Source organism: Gobio gobio (assembly GCF_949357685.1).
Source record: "Gobio gobio genome assembly, chromosome: 22".
Taxonomy (NCBI): domain Eukaryota; kingdom Metazoa; phylum Chordata; class Actinopteri; order Cypriniformes; family Gobionidae; genus Gobio; species Gobio gobio.
The window spans coordinates 11,075,111-11,102,620 of NC_137118.1; the positions used below are offsets into that span (position 1 = coordinate 11,075,111).

Here is a 27,510-nt window from a genome sequence, read left to right on the forward strand (position 1 = left end):
CATTGTACTATTATGGGCCCTATTTAAACAATCTGAGTGCATGGTTTGAAGTGCATGGCACAGGTGCACGTAGCGCATTTCCGAATCCACTTTTGCTAATTTAACGACAGTAAAGCTGTTGGCGCGCCAGGCGCATGGTCCAAAAGGGTTGTACCTAGACTCTTAATGAGTCATGGGTGTGGTTTGGGCGTAACGTGCAATAAACCAATCAGAGTCTCATCTCCCATTCCCTTTAAAAGCCAGTTGTGCTTGCACCATGGCGGATTCGCTATTTACATGGCGGAATCCTTTTATATTTAATATTTAAATATGTTTGTGTGCTGCTGCGTGTCCCTGTGTTTGTAACAAGCAGAGTGTACACGCACCCACCTATAGGTGCACATTACTAACGCACCCTTTAAATACATTAACAGTGCATTCACACTGGCAGCATTTGTCTCGCGCAGCTGAGCCTCTCCCGACAGAGCGTTGTTCAAGCACCCATCTGTGGACTCGTTCCTCCAGCTCTGGCCATCTTACTTTCAGTCCGCGATTAGCTTTCTTTGTTTTCTTCATTACAGGTAAAGTAATCTCTGCTTTTCACCAGTCCCTCACAAGTTTCTCACTCACTCCAAACTTTCTTTCTGCAGCTTAATTACCGTTTTCGGCTGCATATTTTACTACCTGCAGTTTGTAATTTGCAGAATAGGATTTTCTTTTTGGGGGGAATTTTGTTTGTGTTCAGTCTTTCTCAGTTGTCTTTAAGTTAAAATGTCATTATGAATTAATTTTTATATATAAGTCGCACCTGACTATAAGTCGCAGGAGCAGCCAAATTATGAAAAAAAGTGCGACTTACAGTCTGGAAAATACGGTACTTGAAACCATCACTCACTTTATCAAAACCTTAAACACAAAACCAAATCTTCAAACCTTCAAAGAATATCTGACTCTTCTGGCAAAATCAAACATTGCCTCAAAACCATATCTGTGCTCAAAATCAAATAATGCTCTCAGATCACAAACACAGCTAAAATACAAAGTCAACAAAGTCAAAATATAATCACTACAGAACATTCTTCAGGCAATACATCAAAAATGGAGAACACTGCATCCAAGCATGCAATTACAGAAAAAAGTATGTTTTAACACAGTAAACAAATTTTGCATTCACATAAAAAGTATAGCAATCACTACAGTAGTAATAAAAATTGTACACTGTATGCAACCTCGAAGTTATTCTTTACGGTGCGATGAACACCACATCATGTGAAATAAATTTTTCTTGCTTGCGCCCACTGAAAACCCGAGGACATGTAAATTTGTTTAAAGGGTTAGTTCACCCAAAAATGAAAATTCTGTCATTAATTACTCACCCTCATGTCGTTCTACACCCGTAAGACCTCCGTTCATATTCGGAACACAAATGAAGATATTTTTGTTGAAAGCTGATGGCTGAGAAAGGCTTCAGATAGGCCTCCATTGGCATTCAGTACATTTACACTCCCAAGACCCATAAAAGGCACTTAAAACGTCGCTACAAAGTCCATCTCACCACAGTGACTCTACAATAATTTTACGATGTGACGACAATAGTTTTTGTGCGCAAAAAAAATCAAAATAACACCTTTATCCAACTTGTTATTGTCTTCTGTGTGTGCCTCCACGACGCATGCGCGAGAATATGACGCAGATCCGGCGTTCGGACACATGACCCAGAAGCGATTTGTTTACAAGCAGAGGAAGACGCGCGTGTCTAAGCTGTTGAATTCTACATTGATCGTGCTTTAGGTCTCGGCGTAGTTCTCAAAATCGGGCTAAAGTGTGTATTTCATGGATTCCAGAACCCCGGCGCTACGTCATATTCTCGCGCATGCGTTGTGGAGGCACACACGGAAGACAATAACAAGTTGGATAAAGGTGTTATTTTGATTTTTTTTTTGCGCACAAAAACTATTGTCGTCGCATCATAAAATTATTGTAGAGCCACTTTGGTGAGATGGACTTTGTAACGACGTTTTAAGTGCCTTTTATGGGTCTTGTGAGTGTAAATGTACTGAATGCCAATGGATGCCTATCTGAAGCCTTTCTCAGCCATCAGCTTTCAACTAAAATATGTTCATTTGTGTTCCGAATATGAACGGAGGTCTTACGGGTGTCGAACAACATGAGGGTGAGTAATTAATGACAGAATTTTCATTTTTGGGTGAACTAACCCTTTAACACGAAATACTTCTCGACTCACAAAAATAAAACAATTCACAATGGGCCACAAGTGAAATATTAAGAAAATAAATTAAATTAATCTCTCATTGTCTCTAAGAGAATATGTGATGTCTATGCCGTCAGATGCCATAATCTTGGTTAGTTTTTACTTTCAGTTTCTGTAGTGAATAATTGACTGGCATTTTTCGGCATAACTCTCACGCATATGATATACTGGCTCACCCTCATGGTTTAAGATGTATATATTTTTAATATTGCAACTTGGCATTTTTCTTTATCACCAGTTGCTCGCGAAATGATGGACAAACAATGATTCATATTTCAAGCGCATCATTTCCTGTGATAACAAAATTAAGTAAATTATTAAATAGGTTAAATGAGTAGCCTAAATAAAACAAGAAGGTAAATACACAAGTAACAAGCACACTTAAAGTAGTTTGCTTAAAACTGCATTGAATACTTTGCTGATGCAGGTAAAAAAAAAAAAATAACTAAATAACCCTAAAATAACCCTAACTCTAGAGTCAAATGTCACTCATGACTTCAACTATAGTATGTATTGAATATTACTGAATGTCTGTATATTCAGCACTTGCATACTGTAAAAATACACTAGTCCAACTGCAGAAGTAAAAAGTAAAAAAAAACACTTTAAATGAAAAGCATGTTACAATCAAGCCTGCAGTGCTCCTCTCAGAAACTGTCCCAGTATAAGCTCATAAACTTCCACCTCTCCAAGTATTAGAATGGACGCGAGACACACTAAACAATTCAATTACACTTCAAATAATTGTTTCCTAAAGATGGTTTCTGTCATTTTAGGCAATTTTTATCACAATGATTTCATTTCAAGTGCTCGTTTTTTAAATAAGTTTAGTTTTAGTGAGTTATTTGATACTATAAAAACGGGGGGTGTGACGTCATGATTGACAGCTGAGATTGACGGCTTCTCTGAGTAAAGTTGTCACTGAGGCACTAACCAGGATTCTTGGGAGGAGATTGGAGCTTTAGCTTTCATTTCCATAACTGTTTATTTCACACCATCATATGAATTGTTCTGCAAGAGTGTGGGCGGGCTTTTGATAATTGCGCCTTTACTTCCTGCTCTCTACTGCGCGCATTTTTTTACAGTCTATGATTTTGCAGTTATTTTGAGTGTATTGTAACCAAAGTCAATAGAGATTCATTCAGCCTCAGTATCACGTCTTTGTGTTGGGTCCAGCCTGAGGACTTTGTCCACATCACAGGCAATGTTGTCTCTTGCCTGACAAAGGGAAAAACCCTCTAGTGTGCCAGATCCAGCCTCCACTTCCTCTTTGTCCTCAACCTCATACACATACTCTTCCTCCTCTCCCTTTCAGACTGTTTCCATATATTGTTGATATCAACATTCAGTTTGAAAAACTTTGAGTCGTTGTGTGTAAACGATGACAACTGTGTTTTAGTTGTGTTTAACTTTTGCCTGTCTATGTTTAGCATTTTGCAACAAGCGCATCACAGGGCGATATGTGTTTAAGTGAATGAGAAGGTGTTTAGAGTTTTGCAAAAAGAGTGCATGAGATTTGCAAATGGGGTCCAACTGCCTTGGCCCTTATTCTTAAAGCTTCTAAGAATCTTCTCAGAAAGCTCCTAATTTACCATACAAACTTCTACGTAGGAGTCTTAGCTTAAGAGTGATTCAGGACCGATCTGAAAGCAACTCAGAGAGGAAAATACGAAAACTTTTATCTTCGTGAAGAAGCGGGGCTGACCCCGTTGCTCCGTATGACACAGTCTTTTGAAGACTGTGATTGGTTGGTTGTCCAAGAAAGAAGCAAAAATATATAGTCTTTTAAGCATTTTAAGTATAGTCTATATAAACCTTCACGTTGAAATTACAGACGTAATTTTTCCTGTTTTACCGTGCTCTCTTTCTCTCACACACATTCTTTATTTTTTATTTACCATGCTGTTAATGTTGTACTTAATGTATTTGATAGGAAATGAACAGCGACACAAAGTTCTGAAATTGCTGTAATTGTGTGATCACTTTGCTTATAGAAGGTTGTGACAGACCCAAAACATCACTGCTGCATAGTTGCATTTTGGAACTTAAGACCTCTTTTAAGGGTTAAGATGCTTTCTGAATTACTTTTTTCTTTACTAGGATTTTTTTCTTTAATTTTAAGAGGAAACTCCCACATTTCTAAGAATTTTCGTGGGAGGAATTGACATGCTTACAGCGCCCAAGCCCACCTCTTCAAGCGGGTCAGGGCACAGTACGAAACGATCACAGTAGTCAAACGAATCAAATTTTGGGGGTCAAACATGCTCGGGCATGGTTCAGATCGCCTAATCGGGCATTCATGGCCTAATGGTTAGAGAGTTGAACTTGCAACATGAGATGATTCATTCATGCGCAGCTCACTGCAACTAAATATTATCATAAACCAAAAGTGGGTGAAACATAACCACATGGCGAGTTCTCATTAACCATCTGCACAGTTCTTTCTAAATAAAAAAATACATAGTCCTTGTCTGTTCAAAGCACTGCCGAACTATCGATCAAGTGCTGAGATGATCAATAACACAAGCTTAATGAGGAAGCTGCTGAGATACAAAGACAACACTATAAAAAGAACCATGAACTAGCTAATCATTCACTCCTTATCATCAATTATCATTTTAAAAGGTGCTTCAGGCTTTGAGATCAATATTCTCTTCAAGGCATGTAAGCAGTGTATTAAGAGAAGGCTATTGAGGGAGGATCTGCGTCAATATGCATCATGTCTTCCAGCTATAATCGATAATTGCTGAAACGGCATAAGTGGAGCTCCAGGAATAAGCTTCATGTTTGTGAACACATACGCATGAAGTATAGATATGTATAGGAATGAGAAACAAAATCAAGTATAGAACCAGTAGTATGAAGTTTTTACAGGTTATACTCTCAGGACCCTGTTTCCTCACAGCCCGCGGATCACAACACAACTCTCAATTAGAAGAAGTCTGAAGCTGGCCAGAGGCAGTTTGACTGCTTTGCAATAAGACATCTGCTGCATTTTTATAGTTGAACTCTCATTGCCTGAGGACTTCCGATTAAGCACTGAGGCTGTGAGACGAGCAGTTTTGGGAGAGAGGAGTAAAGAGAGCGCATTGGGACGTGGCCCACTGGTGTTTGGACTACTGAGAGTCAGATCAAACACTGAGAAGGACAGTCAGCAATCACTGAGCACTGAGTGGATAGACACTATTTTAACCCTTGTGCTGTGTTGAAAATCCTTTACCTAATTTGTTGTTCCCATTTAAAAATGATTGGCCTTTTAAATTGCTTGTAAATCTCTCATTATGCTATATTCAATTAACACAAATTTTGTATTTCTTTTTGGAATGGATTGATCATAAGCCTCAGGGAGGCTTGAGGGAGGTATCCTCTCCGGGTCAAAATGACCGTACCACTTTCACAAGCATATATTACAAACTTTCCTGCTAGACATATAGGCCTAATAATAAAAAAGACCAAAAAATTACATGTATAAAAGGAGCAGTTCACCCAAAAATGAAGACAGTGCTAGTCACTCTTTTCCATGAAATTACAATCAATTGGGATAGTGGACCCAAAAACACCATATATGTATTGTAAAAAAATATCCCAAGTCTGAGTTGAGTAGAACCCAATCCGTCTGATTCAGAAACAGACTGAATTTTTCTTCAATTTAAAATTATTCATTCCAAGAGTTAAACTAGAGAAACAGATTGTCACGGATCTGCCAGGCTCACACACCAGCCAGTCATAACGCACTCCCTCACCTGAATACTAATCACCCACACCTGCACCTCGTCTGCACCCTCGTCAAGCCAGCCGTAAATGTACACACTTCATCGCAGCTCATTGTCCGGACTTGTTTCAACACTACATACTTGTTCTCCAGCATTATTCTCCTTCGATTATCTCCAGTGTTAATCTTCAGCGATCACTCTCCACCTTCTCCCTCTCCATCGTGTCTCCTGTGTTCATCTGCTATTAAACATTCCGCCATACTTGCCCATCCATACGAGGTGTGTGCACTCCACCAGCTACCAGTCGTATCATCCACAATCTCCTGTACGTTTAAGACAAGAGATATACACATTGCCAAGTTATTATCTGCTTCTAAAGTATCTCTGAACTGCCTACTTACCAGTTTCCACCGTTCTGCTTTGTTGCGGTCAATAAAGCGCTCCATTGACTGTTCACATTTATTTATTTTGCAGATGCTTTTATCCAAAGCGAGTTACAAATAAGGAATACAGCAAGCGATTCATAATAAAAAGGGCAAATAAACACAGGAAGTGCTCAAAATACAAAGTTTCAGACATTGCTCAGAGTAGCATAGGCTGGAATAGGAAGGGATTAGAGGAAAGTGAAAGCATAGGGTTTTTTTATGATGAGGTTAAGTGCTCCCGGAAAAGATTAGTCTTCAGCTGTCTTTTGAATATTGTCAAAGATTCTGCATTCCGGGATGAAAGTGGGGAGATCGTTCCACCAGCAAGTGATCGAAAATATTCTTGAGAGTGATTTTGTACCTCTGTGATGGTACCACCAGCCGCCACTCATTTACCAATCGTAGGCTTCTGGTAGGGATGTAGACTCGTAAGAGCGTGTGGAAGTAGGAGGGTGCTGAGCCTGTGGTAGATCTGTAAGCAAGCGCCAATGCCTTGAACTTGATGCGAGCAGCAAGTGGTAGCCAGTACAAAAAGATCAATAGAGGTGTAGTGTTGTTTTTGGCGGCCTGTTTTGATTTTAGTTTTAGTCTAGTCTTTGTGTCAAGCCATCATTTTAGTTTTTATTAGTTTTAGTCATAGTCATACTCTTTTTAGTCTAGTCAAGTTTTAGTCGACTAAAAGTCTGAGCATTTTAGTCTTATTTTAGTCAGAATTATCTATGACTATTTTCGTCTAGTTTTAGTCGACGAAAACTGATGACATTTTAGTCAAGTTTTAGTCAATGAAAATTGTATTTTAGTCTCTTTTTAGTAATGCAATTCTATTTAACCCAGTCAATATAGTATAAGTACGTATTATAGACAAAACCAAAATCTTCTTTTAGCCAAACCCATTTCAAACAAGGTTCTTATTATATTATTGTTACCTTATAGACTCAAGAATACATCCATTCCAGACACAGAATACGCTCTGATTTGAAGTTACAACATATTTATTTTACCAACTAAACATGTTAGAAGTACACACACATACATTTAAATAAAATAAATAAAAACATTGAGGTTCGTGGTGTTTTTTCCTGTGATTTTTTTGGCCACATTTCTCCCCATCTTTTTTTTATTTTCCACTTCAATGTAATAAAAGTTTTTCCAAATGTCTTAATAAGAATAAATGCATATTTAATTTAATAATAGGAAAATAATATCCAAATTATTATTTAATTATTTAAATATGTTTAAAATTAGACCCACATTATAGTCAAAATGTTTTTCTGTCTTGTATTTTATCTCAAAATAAAGGATGTAATTTTATTCCACATGGAAATGAGTGGAAATAAGTGAATATAGCCTCTTATTCGCTTATGAGGTATTCATAATGCTGCGGTTATTTTAACATATATAATTGCTGCCGTTATAACGGCACATTTCAAATGTTTACGTGCTTTTCTTTCTTTCTTTTTTTGAGCGGTGATGAAATATCTTGCTCTTGTAAATACTTGCCAATATTTCAGTAATACAAGTCTAGATCTTTAAAATGCATCCAAATAACAGCGAAGCACAACTGCATGGTGTTCTGCAGTAGCCAAAAAGGATATAAACCGTGAATTCTGAAGTGATTGAAAACTCAGAGATGTGGATTCAGACGGCACCACACGACCTTGGTGTTTGTCAAACATTAATTCAGTTAGATAATTCGGCCGGAGATTTTTACACGGGTGGTGGGAGAAAAACACTGATATTCTGCATTAAGACGACAATAAAATCACTGACTAGCCCCTGTAAGTGATGAAGACACCTTACGACCGCAGGACAAACAATTACCGTCCGAATAGTGCTTACGAACCCCGACTGGCCGGCCATCGGACCCGCTCACTCACCGGAGACGCCGTGAGTGGGGCTTGAAGAGAGTGATGTCGCCTGCGTCTGCGCAGTGCGCCCTGATGCAGCCCCTGAATGAGACGCACAGAAATACTGCAAAATAAAAACACGACTTTTCGTCTCGTCTCATTTTCGTCAACGAAAATGAAGAGACATTTTAGCATAGTTTTTATTTTGTGAACCACATTTAGTCTCGTTTTTATTCGTCATCGTCACATGACCAGCATTTACGTTGCTCTCGTCTCGTTTTCGTCACGTTATAAAGGTTCGTTGACGAAGATATTTAGTCATACTTTTCATTGACGAAAACAACACTATAGAGGTGTGACGTGGGCCCTTTTGGGTTCGTTGAAGACAATGTGCTGTAGCATCTGAATCATTTGTAGAGGTTTGATTGTACATGATGGAAGTCCAGCCAGAAGAGCATTGCAGTAATCAAGCCTGGAAATGACTTGGGCCTGGCCGAGAAGTTATTGCATGCTCAGTTATGCCGAGTTCAGACTGCACGATTTTTAAACTGGTCGGATCACTGCTCTTTTCACACTGCATGACTATCTGGGGTAGAATTCAGTCACTGCTGTGTTCACACTGCACGATGGATCGGTGAGGGGAGGTTTCACGCTCCATGACTTTACAATAGGAAGAAACCATTTCACAACCAACCGCTGCCCTGTATATTGCCCTCTCATTGGCTGTAGGTCATTGCCGATGTATTTTTCAGACAGAACACATTTTAAACAGCAGGATCGCAGACAAGTCCATTTATTTAGCATGCCAAATATCTCATGGGTGTCGGCGACTCATCTGCGATTCTCTCAGATCGCATCTTTGACAGTCACGCAGTGTGAATTATCACTCATGTGCACGAGCACCGATTTGAGCAACGACAGGAAAGGTCTGATCTTGCTGATGTTGTGTGGTGCAAGCCAGCATGACTGAGCTGTTTTTACAATGTGGTCTTTGAAGGTCAGCTGGTCCTCAAAGATTACTCCAAGATTTTGGGTCAACCTTGATGAGGTAATCGATGATGAACCTAGCTGGATGGTGAAATCATGCTGTAAAGTTAGATTGGCAGGGAAGACGAGAAGCTCAGTTTTTGCCAGGTTGAGCTGCAGGTGATCTTCCTTCATCCGTGCCAAGATGTCTACCAGAGAGCTTGAGATTCGTGCAGCTACTGTGGGATTATCTGGTTGAAATGAAAGGTAGAGCTGTGTGTCATCAGCATAGCAATGGTAGGGGAAGCCAAGTGCCGGTATGATGGATCCCAGTGACGTAGTGTATATGGAGAAGAAGAGGGGTCCAAGAACTGAACCCTGGGGAACACCAGTGGTCAGTTGATGTGCTCTGGATACCTCCCCTCTCCAGGCAACCCTGAAAGACCTACCCTGTTCCTGTGATGCGTAGTGATGAGAGGGGTGACAGAAAGAGCTGATGATTCACATTCTCAAAAGCAGCAGATAGATCCAAGAGAATGAGAACTGAAAATTTGGAATCAGCTTTCACCATCCGTAGGGCTTCAGTCTCGGTTGAATTGCCATTTTTGAAACCAGATTGGTTGACATCCAGCTGGTTATTCTTGGAACGGAAAGATGATACCTGGTTGAAAACAAGGAGGAGGATGAGGAGGAGGAGACGAAGATTTCAGGATGTGGATGTGGCAGTTCCTGCGTGTGTGGAGCGGAGAACTTACTGCTAATGGTTGTTTTGTACGTGAAGAAATTTGCTAAATCATCAGCAGTTAAAGAGGTTAGGGGGGTGGTGAAGGGGGACAGAGGCGAGCGTTTGAAGCACTGTTGATCTTGTTGTGGAAAATGAAGATTTAGCAGCATGGACTTCAACAGAAAAGGATGAGAGCAGAGATTGGTACTTAATCCGATAAATTACTACAATATGGATTTTAACAGAAGCTGTAACTGTAAGAGCATGGAATTCAAACAAATTGTTATTGCATAGAGAAGAGCAAGTTGAGTATTTCCAATTGCTAGAAATGAGAAGACCTGTGCCCCCACCCCTCCCAGACTGATGAGAAGTGTGAGAGAAAGAAGTTATTAGAGATAGCAGTGGGGGTTTCTGAGTCCTCTGGACGAATCCAGGTCTCAGTCAAGCCCAGGATATTGAGAGTAGTTTGAGTTGAAAAGGCTGGAATTAAGTCAGCTTTGTTGACTGCTGACTGGCAATTCCAGAGACTCACAGAAACAGAGAGAGGTGCATTAGAAGAGGAGGAAAGAGGATGTAGATTAGCAGTATTGCGCTGCCTTCTGCGTGTGAAAGTAGAGCATTGTTGAGAGAAAACAGGAATGTACTAAAAGAACATGTTGAGTTTGAGGAAAAGAAATGGGAAAAGGAAGATGCTTAAGTTTCTTTGCTCAGTTGAGTCGCGCAGGTAGAGTCGCAGGTCTTTACCCGAGTCGTTCTTCACACAAGGCTGAACACTTCCACACACACTAAATATACATAGTGCTTTTCAACGCCTGAGTGAAAACCGCTGTGTACGCCCTTAAAATTAGCACAGCAAGTGTCAATAGCCCGCGAATGGCTGAAATAGAAACTAATGCGGGACACTTACGTGCAATAACAACCAATAATAATAATAACAACAAAACAAGCAAACGCGGGCGGCTGTTATTCGGAATATCAATACGTCTAATTAAAATACAAATTACAATCAAAGTAGAAAATAGAAATAAGCAGAGAATCCAATTTAATCCTTCCTATCAGCAAATAATAAACTAAGCAATAGAACAGAAGAACCAGATATTAAGCAAACCCTTAGGCGCTCTCGCTGTCTTCAGTGACCAATCACTTCTCCTGTTGTTTACATCTGTGTCTGAGTCTACATTCCATTTTTTTCGGGCAACTTAATCATTCAGACTGGTTGAGTGAATCAGATGTGACAAACAGACCAAGATGTATGTGATTATTCAGCTAGTCAGTGAGCTGAACTTTAACCCTTAAAGGAACACTCCACTTTTTTTGAAAATAGGCTCATTTTACAAGTCCCCTAGAGTTAAATAGTTGAGTTTTACCGTTTTTGAATCCATTCAGCCGATCTTTGTATCTAGCGGTAGCACTTTTAGCATAGCTTAGCATACATCATTGATTCTAATCAGTCCATTAGCATCTCATTCAAATAATGACCAAAGACACTTTCAATATTTTTCCTATTTAAAACTTGACTCTTCTGCAGTTACATCGTGTGCTAAGACCAACTGAAAATGAAAAGTTGCGATTTTCTACACCTATATGGCTAGGAACTACTTTCTCATTCCTGCGTAATAGTCTCGGATCTTCGCGGCCGTACCATGGCTGCAGCGGCGCAATGATTCGTTGGTATTCTGTGAAACATGGTGGTAGTATACACCTTCGACTTACTATCACAGCCCTTTACAACACACAGAACCATGGCTAATCACACAGGTAAATCCACAACACAATTTGTCAGCTGCAAGCCTGAAACTTTCTCAGCAACTACACGAACTTAGTGCCGGTCACATTGAAAGTTACCTAGCTGGGGGCTACTTTCAGGCGCTGCGTTCCATCATTGCGCTGCTGCAGCCATGGTACGGCCGCGAAGATCCGCGACTATTACGCAGATATGAGAACGAAGTTCCTAGCCATATAGGTGTAGAAAATCGCAACTTTTCATTTTCAGTTGGTCTTAGCACACGATGTAACTGTAGAAGAGTCAAGTTTAAATAGGAAAAATACTGAAAGTGTCCTCCAGACTGGTTTTGTGATTTAGATGTGGCAAACATCCATTATTAAATTAAATTATTATTAAATTCAAGCCATTATTCACTCTGAGTTAAACTTGAGACCATTTTGTGAACCAGATCAACCGATTCAATGATTGCCTCAAAATAATTAATTCGCAAAATCGCATATTGCTACTTCCCTCATCAACATGCTTGATTTTATGATCTTCCGTAGGTTTGGATCAACATGAGGGTGAATAAATACAATATATACAAATATATATATGTGTCTTTCAGTTTTATGTATGTGAGCAGAAGCAATGAAAGCTTTCTCTTTTATGGAAGACATTGTCACACCTTTCCGTCAGCCAAAGGGGAGAAGGTCGGAGGGAAGGACCAGACAGAAACAGAGCAGCTTTCAAACAGGAACTTTAAGATCTCTTCCTGACAACATGAACTGACACAAAGTGGTCCCTTTCCTATTGGCCAACACTTCTCAGGGACTACAGGCTGACTAAACTGACAGAATAGGTGATCCGTGAGCTCAGAACAGGTATCAGATGTTCCCAATCCTGTGTTTGACAGCTAAGAGCTTCACTCTGAGATACAAGGACAGCAACGGGTCAAAACAGATGAAGGCTTAGAGGAAAGAAAAAAGAATAAAAAAAACAACTTCAACTCAAAGTTTCCAACAACAACCCTCTCAGAGGAAAAAAACTGAGCTCTGAGGCAGAGCGTGAAGGATTCGTTGAGAATGCTCACTTGTGAGAAACAGAGGCACAAGCGCAAGGTGAAAGAAACACAAGCGGTAAAGAAAGACGCTTTCAGCAAATGAAGGAGAATAAAATATTAAATGGTAAAAAGCGAAAATCCCGCCAAAATGCTAGCAGTGCTCCCTCAGTGTAGGGTTTATGTTGTGTTTGTTGTTTGTAGAAACAGAGCCAAAAAGAAGTTATTACTGAACACTAAAACAAAAACCATTTAATCTGCAAAAGGTACTTTCATAAACCTAATAAAAACAGTGGTTAAAAACTGAAATAATAAACTACAATAACAACAAAATACTACAACAAAACTTAAATAAAACTGGATGAAAACCTAAAGTAAAATAATAATAGTAGAATAGGGATGCTCATTACGGTTAATTTTCCCGACCGACAACCGCCGTTCATTATCCGATTATTAACCGTTAACCGATAAGATTATAATATTGAATTGGCATTAAATAAATGTACAATTGAAGAGTGTCTGTGACCCGTTAAAAAGACACTTTTTTCCACGGGTTTATTTTACTGTGCAAACCGCAGCATACAGAACAGATCAACAACAACATCAGAACCTGGATTCACATTATCACATTTTCACGCACCTGCAGCGTTTCTGACAACAGAGAAAAACAGAAAATATAAATAAAAAGCATAAAATAAATAGGCCTACACTAAATATTTTTCACTTAAATAATTAACAAATTAAGATGACAAAACGAAAACACTGAATCCGTTTGAAGCTTTGAAGAACCGGAATAGTTTTTTTTCCCGTCAAACAAAGTTTTTTTCCATCATATAAAAATCGCAGGCCTACCTCAATCCACACCTTGACTGTTTTTTTTTTGTTTGTTTTTTAAGTAGCCATCATGTCGCAGGGGCGCGGGAAGTGGGGGTGCTGCAAAGGATTTCAAAGGATTGCAAATGCAATGCAAATTTTTTTTTCATTTTATTCATTTTTAAAATTGAATAATTTATTTGTAATAAACATTTTAAGTGGCCCATTAAAAAGTATTATTTATGTGTTGAATTATGTTTTTAAAACACATATGAGGTCATATTGTGACCGTTGCGGTGTGTGCGTAGAAAGAGCTGTAATATTTCCTCCTGTGGGGAGCGCCTTTCTGACAATTCCGTTCATTTCTGAACCTCATTCCGCTCAGCGCCGCACACTCAACCCAGAACTCCCTTTGGATCAAATATAGGTCTATCTGAAATAAATAGTAAGGGCTGCCCCTGACTAAAGTTTTTTTTATTTTCTAGTTGTTCATTTAAGCCATTGTTCACGCAGCACGGCCACCTCCATGTCATTGTCTGTTATAGGCTATTTGCTAATTATTTATTAAATCCGGGCAATTTGGTTGATAAAACATAGATTCAAATTAAGATACAAAACGAAATTCACTTTAAAGTAAGGCTTTCAACAAAACAAAATTATTGAAGTGTTATTGAACTTATTGAAGACCCCCGTCTTCTGACATTATGCATCAGGTGTCCTGTTCACTTTTCAACGTAAATGAAATAAAAAAAATAACATTATAATATTTAAACTGAAACTAATTACGCGTTTTAATGGCTACAAGTATAGTAGGCTACAGTACTGAGAAATGTCATGTCGGAGCGGGATTTGAGCGTACGTCATTTTACCAGTGAGCAGTTCATGAGTGAAGCTCCGCTTTGCTCACATGCTCTGGTAAGGTAGGCAGTTTTTTTGCGTTAATTTAATGTAATTATTATTTCCTGTCGCTGTGCAAGCTCGTTTGTTGTATATTGTATATGACTGTGTAAACCTTTTATTTAAAGGTTTAATGTAGGCCACAGTCCATTGCATTACGATTGCAAGAAGAATCAACATTGTGAAAAATGTGATGCGCAGTCAAATGCAGTCCCGGACCGGTGTGTAGGCTATGCTGTTTAAACGAGTGTTCTCACCGATATATTTGTTGTTCCTTCGTGTTTTATAGACTTGATATTGTTTCTTATAAAAATGTGGTGGCCATGCAGCAAAAAAACAAACAAACAAAAAAACGTTTAAACCGTTTAACTGATAGTATTAATCGGTCCTGAGGACCAACCAACCACTCTGCACATTTTGTACATCTCTCTTATCTGACACACTCAGTTCAGTTAGAGCTCAGTTAAAACCACTGGTTTATGTACACATGCTGTCTTGCTTATCCAATAATGAGCCTCATTTAGGTGTTAGTTCTGAAAAGAATGACAACGATGTCTAAAGATGCACAATATATTAGTACCATACATGCCGTTTCTAGCCATTCTGACGCCCTAGGCGAAATCCTTATTGGTGCCCCCAGTCAAATTTTAACATTGGTATTAATGGTATTCATTGACAAATACATACATACCAAATTATATTTGTATATATTTGTTAATAAGGATTAAAATTAATACCAGTAACCAGCTGTGTAGCCAGATGCCTGTATAGCCCTAGGCCTATAATATATAGCCTATATTTATGCAGTCCCTAGTTGCTAAGAAATTGTTCTCTGACATAACTACATAATTTTGTGTTATTATTACATTTCACATGAAAGTAATAAGAATAAATACTGATTCAGTGTGGTTTTTGTTACTCATTGATGTGTGAACTTCCCCTTTAAATAACGCAACACTTTGCCCTCTGTGTGCACTATTAGAACTGAATGAATCGATTCAGCATTCAACACCATCCGTAAAGATAAGTTAAAATCGACAACGTGATTTAATAAAGGATGTGTTCATGTTGTGAATTTGCACATTTTATTATACCATTTTTAAATTGGCCGTTAAAGTTTTATATGGGACAATTACAAAACACACTGATTCTTTTAACAATGAGACGTGCGTGTCACGCAGGCAGTGTGCAAGCTGTAACCTGTTAACATGGGAGCCAAAATAAAACCGGACATACAGCTGACCATACCATACCATACACACCATACAGCTGACACACTCACGCCACGCAGCCAGTGTGTAGCCGGCCTAACTGTTTTCAACACTGATAATGATAAGAAATGTTTCTTGAGCATCAAAAATCAACATTAGAGTGATTTATGAAGGATCATGTGACACTGAAGACTGAAGTAATGATGCAAAAAATTCTGCTTTGCCATCACAGGAATAAAATTAATTAGAAAATTGTTATTTTAAATACAAAATCTTACCAACCTCAAATTATAACATGAAAATGTTTCGAAAATTTGCTTCTGAATGTCCTCGTTGGCCAATCAATCGATCTCAGTCATGCTTTCCCACTAGGGCTGAACGATATATCGTTATCGTATCTATATCTAGATATGAACTTTCAAGATATTACTGTCGAAAAAAGCAACGATATAGACAATATAGATTTCCCCTCTCTGCGCTCGCCCTGCATACAACTCTGGCAGTCACAACAAACATCAGTTTTACGAGTGCCCTTGAATGCACCGCTAAAGCCAGCGCGCACACACTACCAGGGACGTGGGAACTATATTGTGAGGGGGGGCGGCGTTTCCATGGTGACACGTCATTGCTTGTCACGTGACACACTGCAGCAGCAACAGCGCTGAATGAATGATGATCTGCTTTTGTCATTTTTTCCTTTTTTATTCAGAATATTCACAAATGTGTTAGCTATGGCATGAAATATCTGATATTCCGATTGTCAAATACATGCAAGTGGAAGTATATTGTTGTTTAAACACCTTTATAACGATCGCGTTAGTTGAGCTGTATGCACGATGGGCGCAGCAGTGTTAGTTTGTGCCGCAGACGCAGTTCAGAGAATCGGATCTGTTGGATTTACAACCTCTATGTTTACAACACGTGAATTCACCCACTTCTCCCGAAATACTTAAAAGTGGCTCGTGAACTGGGAATAGAATAGAGTAAACATTGAAGTTACTTACACAATGTGTATCTGATATGAATAAAACGTGTCGAATTATAATGGAAAGGATTATTATTACCTCTTCCATAGACATCAGTGTGTATTTTACAAACTCTAAATGTATTGTTTTTTTAGGACTTATGTGAATTTGTATGTTTGAAACCTAAAATAAACAGTATGTGGTTGAAAACACTGAAAAGTTGTGATATATGACGCCTGTCTCTGGCTAAATTCAATTTATTCAATTTACATTTGAATTTAGCAGTTGATCATGTGATGCACTTGATCATACGCTCCAGGGACCAGCCTAGACTGATTACACCTGTGTGATCGTACGTGCGAAAGGCTTAATAACAATAATTTTCTGACACAAATTTTTGAAATGTAGGCTTAAATCAAACACATTTTAATTCAGATTCTGGTTTTCACCGAACACGTAGTCATATCGTATTGTATCGATATCGAGATATCTAGCATGAAAATCGAGATATGAAATTTTGTCCATATCGTTCAACCCTATTTCCCACCAGGGCAATTTTCAGACATAATGGTGAAGTTTGGCAGTCAAGACATCACAAACTGCAGGATGTGTTCCTGTTACTTCAAGATTAGAAGGAAATTTAGCCTTATCTTGAACCCTGCCTCTAACAGACTTCAAATTGGCTTTTAACGGAGTGAAACTTAACAGCAGAACATCAGTTCAACTCCCTCTTCCTCTCAGTCTCTTGACGTCTCTAAAGCAACAATACTGTCAGACTACATGTAAACAATACAGACAAGCACACAATTGGCAATGCACATCATTACGGCTTAATAAATCACTCGATGCAAACCCTGCAGATTTCTCGCCCTGCAAACGCGAAGAGCATTTCAAGCATTAGCGACGTAAAATTAAAGCCTGTTTCCTTGACAACAATAAACTGCTTGTACTTTGCTTCGTAGATCTATCCATTAAGAAGGGTTTGTGCCTGAATGTGGTAGGCAGGGGTCTCTACGTATTACAGGATTGTGGTGATGCTTACTGAAATCCCCAGTCAGGAAGACGGCCTCCGCTCCCGGGGCCCATTCCCTAAGGACCAGGCCGTTGTCAGATCGTCGCTGAATTCCGAAGGACTGGTAGCTCAGTGTGAAGCGATCAAAGGTCCCTTCCGCCTCCTCCAGCTGTGCCAGGCGCTCTGCAAACCGCTTGTATCTGAAAACACGACAGAGAGGGAGAGAAATATACAGAGAGAACAGACATAATAAAAGGTCTCAAGCTTCATTTCTCGCCCTTCCATGAACCAGCGTTCTGCAACTTCAAACAGTTGTTCTTCTTTGTTCACAAAAAAAGATCACCCAAATTCAGCTTTCTCTGTCAGCTGTGCATCACAAAGTTATTTTGCACATAAGATCTGGCTAATGAGTCACAGGTGCAGAGATACACACATGGCTCTTTTCGACAAGTTTGTTGTACTGACACACAAAGTGATAAAAAAAAAAAAGTTTGTAGCCTTTAGAAAGGGTTTTCAAAGGAGTTTCTTGCTCTTCTGCTCTCTCAATCTTGCCGCTTTCACTGTAAATGTGATACATTTCATATGCATCTCAGATAAACTCGGTGTTATTTAGATAGGATGGGTACTGACACAAATGTCCAGAGGGGAACCGTCAGGGCCCTCGAGGCCCAAACTATTGTAAAAAATTATATTTTCAAACTTTTAAAGTAAAAGCTTTTTCAACAGAAAGTCATCTGTTCTAATGTTATTTAAGGAATTGACAATAAACAAATCTTTTTGAGGAAATAAACCCTTCAAATCTGCCTTTTCAGTGCGTATTGTGTTGTGTAGATGCCCATTTTCTCCACATTAGGAGTTGCTATAATGTGCTTTGGTCTGAGCGCTGTACATACAATTTTGTTGTTTTTTCTGGCCAGTTGTCACCATATTCCGCTGAAATGACACACCGATTGTGTGATGCAATTCTGTGTAATAATGATTTGCATTTTATTACATTTTGTATATAATTTTGGAGATATCTCTTAAACTCACTCTGATGTTTGCGTGTGGCATTTCTTGTCAAAGGTAACATGCAGTATTATAGAAGAGGACACAGTAAGCTAGGCTAATTTTAAGCTGAGTTAACTTTTTTCCCGACAAGGGAAGGGGGTGAGAGGGCCAAGGTTTTGGAATCACGGTTCGCTACTGCATTCTAGGTTAAGAGAATGTATTTAAACAAAAAACATTACATAAATACATACATACATACATACATACATACATACATACATACATACATACATACATACATACATACAGGGAGTGCAGAATTATTAGGCACGTTGATTTTCTGATCATATTTTTTTTCCAGGCACATTTGACCAATTCCAAACCACAGTAATCCTAATAACTACTATTGATTTAGTATTTAATAATGTATAAGTGATATATAATTGTTCATGAAGGCTGGAAATGAAAATCACCTTATATTCAGGTGTGCAGAATTATTAGGCATGTTTTCTTTTACAGATAAATTGAGCCAAAAAAGAGATTTAACTCAGACTGAAAAGTCAAAAAGTATTAAATGCCCATGAGAAGGATGCAATACTAATGCAATACTAGACATTGCAGTTAAGGCGTGACCATTGGACAGTGAAAGGCTCGTTGGGTCAGCAGGATCTGACAAAAACATGTGGCGGAGAAAAGACACCTGTTAACTGCAAAAGAATTAAGAATTAAGGTGAAGAATTAAGGGTGAAACCATCAGGAACCCTTTAGTCTCCAGCGCCACCATTATCCAGAGCTGCAACCTACCTGGAGTCTCCAGAAGTGCAAGGTGTCAGGATCTCAGAGACTTCAGTTAGGTAAAGAATCCTAAAAAATGACCCCCACTAAATAAGAATCATAAGCTGAAGTGTTGTAAAATACATGAAGCCTGCTTTTTTATAGGCTTTATAGGTTTTATAGGTTGAGAATGACTCTTGAAGGACCAGCACCACATCCTCCAGTACCACTGTTTGAAGAATTCATCTTCCAGAATCTGGCAGTACGTTTTGGGAGTTCATTTTAGTCCATCCTGAAGTCCGTTTTGCAGAGATGGACTAAAAATGAACTCCCAAAACGTACTGCCAGATTCTGGAAGATTAATTCTTCAAACAGTGGTACTAGAGGATGTGGTGCTGGTCCTTCAAGAGTCATTCTCAACCTATCTGTCCATAAAGCCTATAAAAAAACCTTCTTCATGTATTTTACAACACTTCAGCTTGTGATTCTTATCTAGTGGGGGTCATTTTTTAGGATTCTTTACCTAACTGAAGTCTCTGAGATCCTGACACCTTGCACTTCTGGAGACTCCAGGTAGGTTGCAGCTCTGGAAAATGGTGGCGCTGGAGACTAATGGGTTCCTGATGGTTTCACCCTTAATTCTTCACCTTAATTCTTAATTCTTTTGCAGTTAACAGGTGTCTTTTCTTCACCACCTGTTTTTGTCAGATCCTGCTGACCCAACGAGCCTTTCACTGTCCAATGGTCACGCCTTAACTGCAATGTCTAGTATTGCATTAGTATTGCATCCTTCTCATGGGCATTTAATACTTTTTGACTTTTCAGTCTGAGTTAAATCTCTTTTTTGGCTAAATTTATCTGTAAAAGAAAACATGCCTAATAATTCTGCACACCTGAATATAAGGTGATTTTCATTTCCAGCCTTCATGAACAATTATATATCACTTATACATTATTAAATACTAAATCAATAGTAGTTATTAGGATTACTGTGGTTTGGAATTGGTCAAATGTGCCTGGAAAAAAAATATGATCAGAAAATCAACGTGCCTAATAATTCTGCACTCCCTGTACATACATACATACATACAACCTTTAAAGAGTGCCAAATTGGTATTTATTGTTGGCATTTCATAATATAATTGACAGAATTTGAAAGCTAATACTTTGTTTCATATCTAAAATAACACAGCACAAAGCTTTTTTATTGGATGGCAGGCATGCTACAAATAATGTTTAGAGAAGTTTTGTTCACGCATCAACTGAAAACAGCATAGACTAAAAGATTGAATTTTGGGATTTAAGAATCAAAATGAAAATACTGTTCACAATCCAGTAAAAAGCGGTAAAGAGTGTATCTGTGCATGAGGGAGAGCTGTAAGGGCTCCATTAATTTGTGCCTGTATTAATTTAATGTTTATATATTTTAAAGCATTGAATCGCTATCGAATCATGATTAATTAGATTCTTGGCCAGTTAAATCGATTATTGATGAAACAAACGGTTCACGATTCAAAAACCATGTTTCAAGATTGATGCATATGCATCGTTAGGATTTGTAATTGATGCATTGAGAAAACATTCAAATCGTTAGACCGGGAGAGAATTGATTAAAATCGACAAATCTATATTTTCATTTTTAGTCCTATTATTTCAGGATGACAGAACAAAAGTGGATCAAATTTGGAGTGTGTGGACATGTGTTCTCAATGTTGATTGTATTAAACCAAAATGAATCAAATCTCAGACTAATTTGTTAAAAATGCATTTTAATGTCTGTTTGAAAAGTGAGAAATACTGAGGTAAAAGAAAAACAAAGCATCAGCTGATGAAATCTCATTTGTGGCTTGACATGTTCAAGTATTTTGCCTTTTTTTTTTTTTTTTTTTTTTTTTTTAGCAGAACACTGTTCGTGTCTGCTCGCTCAACTGAAAAATGAGCAGAGATCTGTGTCCTCTTGTGCTGTTAATTGACGTTTCTACCTGATAGACTCTAATTGTGCTAATGCTTAATGGCACATCGGTCTCTGGTTAAGTGGCCTAATGCCATTCTTATTTTGAACAATTAGAACAATATTTTTTTTTTGTGAATTTCCCACTTCATGCGGTGACTGAAGACAAATTCAGAATTAAATCTCAAATGATGAAATGTTAAGTTAATGACTGATTTAGAAAAATAATTTTGTTTTAGGAAAGTGAAAAGGGCAATAGCTGACCCAAACAGTGCACATCTGTTACTAAGAATCAAAAATGTGTGATACTTAAAGTGAAACTAGTGCTACATTTGAAACTTGTAGCACTACCTCTTCCCACTCTGCAACCCCGAGTTTGAAAACCCCTGCGAAGAACTGTACTTGACTGACTGTATTGTGCCAAGTGTAAAGTTTGGTGGAGGGGGGATTATGGTGTGGGGGTTGTTTTTCAGGGGTTGGGCTTGGCCCCTTAGTTCCAGTGAAAGGAACTCTTAATCCTTCAGCATACCAAGACATTTTGGACAATTTCATGCTCCCAACTTTGTGGGAACAGTTTGGGGATGGCCCCTTCCTGCTCCAACATGACTGCGCACCAGTGCACAAAGCAAGGTCCATAAAGTCCTGACCTCAACCCGATAGAACACCTTTGGGATGAATTAGAGCGGAGACTGTGAGCCAGGCCTTCTCGTCCAAAATCAGTGCCTGACCTCACAAATGCACTTCTAGAAGAATTGTCAAAAATTCCCATAAACACACTCCTAAACCTCGTGGAAAGCCTTCCAAGAAGAGTTGAAGCTGTTATAGCTGCAAAGGGTGGGCCAACTCCATATTAAACCCTACGGATTAAGAAAGGGATGTCATTAAAGTTCATGTGCATCTACAGGTAGGCGTCCCAAAACTTTTGGCAATATAGTGTATGTTGGTATGTCTGTTAAAAAAAGTGGACTAAGACTAAATCCACTTTTAAAGTGCAAAATAATCAGCTATGTCAAAGAATCACAATCAGGCAACAAAAAAAAGGATAACGATTCTACAAATTCTTATGTTTGCCATTTGCCATGCTTACCCATCCATTTTAAATGGCAGATAACGGAGGTAAAAGAGTGTGAGACCTCTGAGCTTGAGATGGTGTTTAAACGTAAAGAGTGTTGGGCCCAGCTGGGACTTCTGTGTGCATATTCATAGCAGTGTTAGGAATAATCACCGATGGGAAACGCTCATTTGGGTTCCTCTGGGAGTTTAAATTGCTCATTAAAACTTGAGGAACAACAGGGTGATGGGTGCCGTCAAGTGGCCTCTCAAACGCTGCTCTTAATCACAGAGAGAGAGAGCGCAAGAGAGACGGGGAAAGAGAGAACAGACAGACAGACCAAAGGAAAAACAGACAGAATCTCTTCCTGACGATTCCCAGATAAACATAAATGACCAAACCGTTCGACCGATTACCGGTTTTGACAGTTAACAGCCACAGTCACAGATGTAGTCACAACCTGTCAGGTGAATGAGCAAATCTACTCGCCTAGCTTTTCTGGACTGTGACGATCACAAAACCTGACGTTTATGGACTGCTTTTATGGAATGGCTGACAAAAGAAGCAGAGTTAATATTCCACAAAGCTACAGAAAAGAAGAAAAAAAAACAATCAAGCTTTTAAAGTGGTTATTTCAAGGCCTTAAGACCTCTGAGTTAGTTCTGATGGGCCACACACTGAGATCCACAAGGCTTTTTTAAGACGTCTGTCAGTCCGGCTGGATGTATAAAAGGGAAAATATGACCCCTGTAGAGCAGACAGAGCAACTTAATCACCCCCTGAACAAATCCTTTCAGCAGGCCATCACTTACTCAGTCCGGTGGTCAAACGGACTCAAGCTCCAAAAGAATCGGTGCTCAGCTCGGCCCTGCTGGAGGCGCAGAGGAGAGGGAGGTGACGTGGGAAAAGCTGCAGCCTGCCATTGCAGATATAATAACAAGCCTTCTGCCATTCTGTAATAACAATGATTCAAGGCAACTAGGAGCAACCAAAGAGTGGTGCATGCTGCTCCGGTCAGTCTTAAAAGAGGCTACACTTGACCACTCGATCCTATGCTCTTGAAAGCACGTTTTGGAGAATGGCCACGCTCATTGAACGGGGACACCTCGGAGGGTGAGCGTGGGGAGCTCGAGAGAGATTGTTAGAGGAGCGAGGGCACTCACGCACGTCTCATCTTCTACGCTAACAGCCCCGGGGTGAGCTGACTCATCATGACACAGCGCTTTCCGCAGATAGCTCACTTACACGTGGATGAAAACACATGGCAGCAAACACCTCTCATTTCTGCCCCTGGCGTCCCTGCATGACCATAAAAGAATCACAGAGGGTCTTTCACAGCTTTAGAGGCTCTCTTGTGTACACCCAGAGGCATCAAAACCCAAACTCAAAAGCGTAGTTTAGCTTTGGAGTGGAACTAAGTAAACAGGGACTCAAGAGAAACAGGAAGTGCTGACAGTTTAATATCTGCAGTGTGAGATGGTAAGCTAAAATTCTGTCATTAATTACTCACCCTCATGTCGTTGGACACCTGTAAGACCTCCGTTCATATTCGGAACACAAATGAAGATATTTTAGTTGAAAGCTGATGGCTGAGAAAGGCTTCACACAGGCCTCCATTGGCATTCAGTACATTGACACTTCCAAGATCCATGAAAGGCACTTAAAACGTCGTTACAAAGTCCATCTCACCACAGTGGCTCTACAATAATTTTACGATGCGACGACAATAGTTTTTGTGCGCAAAAAAAAAATCAAAATAACACCTTTATCCAACTTGTTCTCGACTTCCGTGTGTGCCTCCACGACGCATGCGCGAGAATATGACGTAGCGCCGGGGTTCGGGAATCCATGAAATACACACTTAAGCCCCATTTTGAGCACTACGCCGAGACCTAAAGCACGATCAATGTAGAATTCAACAGCTTAGACACGCGCGTCTTCCTCTGCTCGTAAACAAATCGTTTCTGGGTCATCTGTCCGAACGCCGGATCTGCGTCATATTCTCGCGCATGCGTCGTGGAGGCATACACGGAAGTCGAGAACAAGTTGGATAAAGGTGTTATTTTGATTTTTTTTGGCGCACAAAAACTATTGTCGTCGCATCGTAAAATTATTGTAGAGCCACTGTGGTGAGATAGACTTTGTAACGACGTTTTAAGTGCCTTTCATGGATCTTGGAAGTGTCAATGTACTGAATGCCAATGGAGGCCTGTCTGAAGCCTTTCTCAGCCATCAGCTTTCAACTAAAATATCTTAATTTGTGTTCCGAATATGAACGGAGGTCTTACGGGTGTCCAACGACATGAGGGTGAGTAATTAATGACAGAATTTTCATTTTTGGGTGAACTAACCCTTTAAATATTGGTTGTTTCTTTAACTCAGAGCACTTTGCTAAACTTGTTTACTTTTTGTTACTTTGAAACTTTTTTAGCATGCTTTGCTAATCATTTTCACCGCTGGTAAGATTTCTTAATGTTGTGAGTCTCTTATCATCACCAATGCTGCATGTATTTGATCAAAAATACAAGAAAAAAAACATTAATAATATTCAATATTATTACAATAGTTTTCTATTTGAATATATTTTCAAATGTGATTTATTCCTGGGATGGCAAAGCTGAATTTTCAGCATCATTACTCCAGTCTTTACTGTCAGATGATTCTTAAGAAATCATTCTAATATGATGATTTGGTGCTCAAAAAACATTTCTTATCATCAATGTTGACAGATAATATTTTTGTGGAACTGATTTTTCACGATTCTTTGATGAATAGAAAGTTCAAAAGAACAGCATTTATTTTAAATAGAAATTTTGTGTGACATTATAAATGTCCTTACTGTCACTTCTGATCAATTTAATGCATCCTTGTTAAATAAAATAATTTCTTTAAAGAAAAAAAAAAGAAAGAAAATACTTCCTGATCCCAAAATTTTGAACGGTTGTGTATTTTTGCTACTTTTCAAATTCTTAAAAAGTAAAGATTTTGGCCCAGACTTGCAATCAAAATATGAAACTGCATCATAAAAAGGAATTATTATGTTTAAAATTATGATAATCTAAACAAAAAGTGAAATAACCAACCATTTCATATAATTTTTTAACATTTTTAGATTAGATATTAAAGGTTTATTGTGTGTGTCACTCTACAGTGGAATGAAATGTTTCACTAGGTATAGAGCGCAGTTAAAAAAAAAAAGTAAAATAACATTATTATAAGGACACACAACACATTATTAGGACATACAATTACTTCACTGTACATAACCTGTAAACTATAAAATCAAGGCCAAAGTATACTTCACTCAGGGCTCGACATTAACGCTTGTCCGGGACAAGTGGACTCTTTGAAGGGGCAAGTGAAAGAGAATTTTACTTGCCCGACCGGACAAGCTGATTAAAACGTCAAAAACAAAAAATAACTAGGGAATAACCAAAATGCAAGAATGATTCTGCATTCATTACTGTAAGTGGCGATCGATAGTTGATAATATATAATGTATAATGAACTGACGGTAACTATAACGTTGCGCTGTTAACGCTCGCACAGCCTCTCGAGGAGAAATCGAAACAAATGTGCGCCGCTCACACAGAGAAACTCAGTTAACACGCTGCCGTAAAAATTTAGAAATGTGGAGTTTATTTATATTTAATATAACATGATACAGTTGCAATGACACATTACCAAGAGTGCTGTTTTGATTAATAACATCACGACAGAAAATTACACTGATTTCATAAGACAGTTCCATAAACAATTATTAACATTAAGTCACTTACATTTTAGATGCAATATTGTGCGTTTTTGTTCTATATCAGCAGCGAAAATAGTTTCAAACAAAGATCACAGCAGAACGCGTGTCACCGCAACAGCGTGTTAGTGAATGATTCAGCATTTAATGAATCGATTGAATCAAAGATTCAATGGCCAATTCGTAAACGACTGCCTCATTCTTGAATGAATCATCCATTTGAACAAATCGACTCAATGACTCACTCATTCAGACGTTCATCGGCCGCCACCTACTGGTGTTTTAGTTTCATGTTTAAACATTCTTTCCAACTTTTCTTTTTTGTATATTCAAAAAATATTTAAAACAATCTCATAACATTATTTAATGCAGTTGTAATTTTTCAGTGTAAATTATTTAATTTGATTGGTAACAGCCCTATAGTGTCTTCTAATTTAATTTATTGATCAAATTTAAGAATATAAAAGGAAAGCTGAAGCATAGCCTACATTTAATAAGATTAGGGGCAAAATGCCCTTTATAAAAGGTACAAATATCACAAATATGCAGATTTAAATATGTAAAAGCTGATTGAACACTGGTGATAATATTGCTCCAGAATAAATTTTATTTACAACACACAAAACCAATTTTTTTTAAAATTCCGGACAAGCTAATTTTTTACTCGGACAAGTGAATGACAGATTTACTTGTCCGAAGGACAAGCACGTGAACAAGCTTAATGTCGAGCCCTGCTTCACTTATTATGTGAATTTTAAATTTTTTATTACTTATTAAATAATTTTTTGCAGTATTTACATGGGTTGTAACTCGTGTGTCGACTGTGTGAATACGCTCGCGTACGCTTAAAAACAAAAGAATACTTTCGTCTTTAGAAGACAAGAAAAAAAACTATTATTAATATGTACCAAAAAAAAGTGCGGATTGGGGGTCAGGGAAACAGTTTATATTATTTTTTTACTTTGTTTTGTCAAATTATGCAAGTGTGAAAATATTATTTAGTTAGTTATTTAGTATATTTAGGATATATATAATGCTAGCTGTGAAATTAAGCCAAGATAATTCTATCACTAAAAATATTCAAAATGTCATTTCCACCACGGAATGAAACAAACAATATACCTAAAGTTGAAGAAGCACCCTATTATGAATGAGAAAGCCAGAGAGGCTGAGAAACTTCTTGCTGACCTTCTGCTGACACAAACCACATCTTAACCGTTAATTTAACCAATTAAAGAAGAAGGATGAGGACACAAAGCCTGTTTTTGTCTCTTGGATTTGCCATCAGGGACAAAGCCTTTGCCTTAGTCAGCCAGTCCAGGATATTGACTGTCTTTTTTTTATAAATACTGAGGTTCCTTTCTTAAGGTGAGGACACACCTTGGAACTAAAACTCTTACTGAA

At 38.5% G+C, this 27,510-nt stretch overlaps 1 protein-coding gene across 1 annotated transcript in view; it reads right to left on the minus strand.

Moving 5' to 3' along the window:
* Positions 1–27,510, minus strand: part of gbe1a (glucan (1,4-alpha-), branching enzyme 1a) — a gene marked incomplete at both ends in the record, with an annotated part of 227,583 nt that overhangs the window by 182,226 nt on the left and 17,847 nt on the right. Inside the window, one exon of the mRNA XM_079805237.1 lies at positions 17,620–17,789. Coding sequence (XP_079661363.1) covers positions 17,620–17,789 — 170 coding nt within the window. The remainder of the gene's footprint in view (positions 1–17,619; positions 17,790–27,510) is intronic.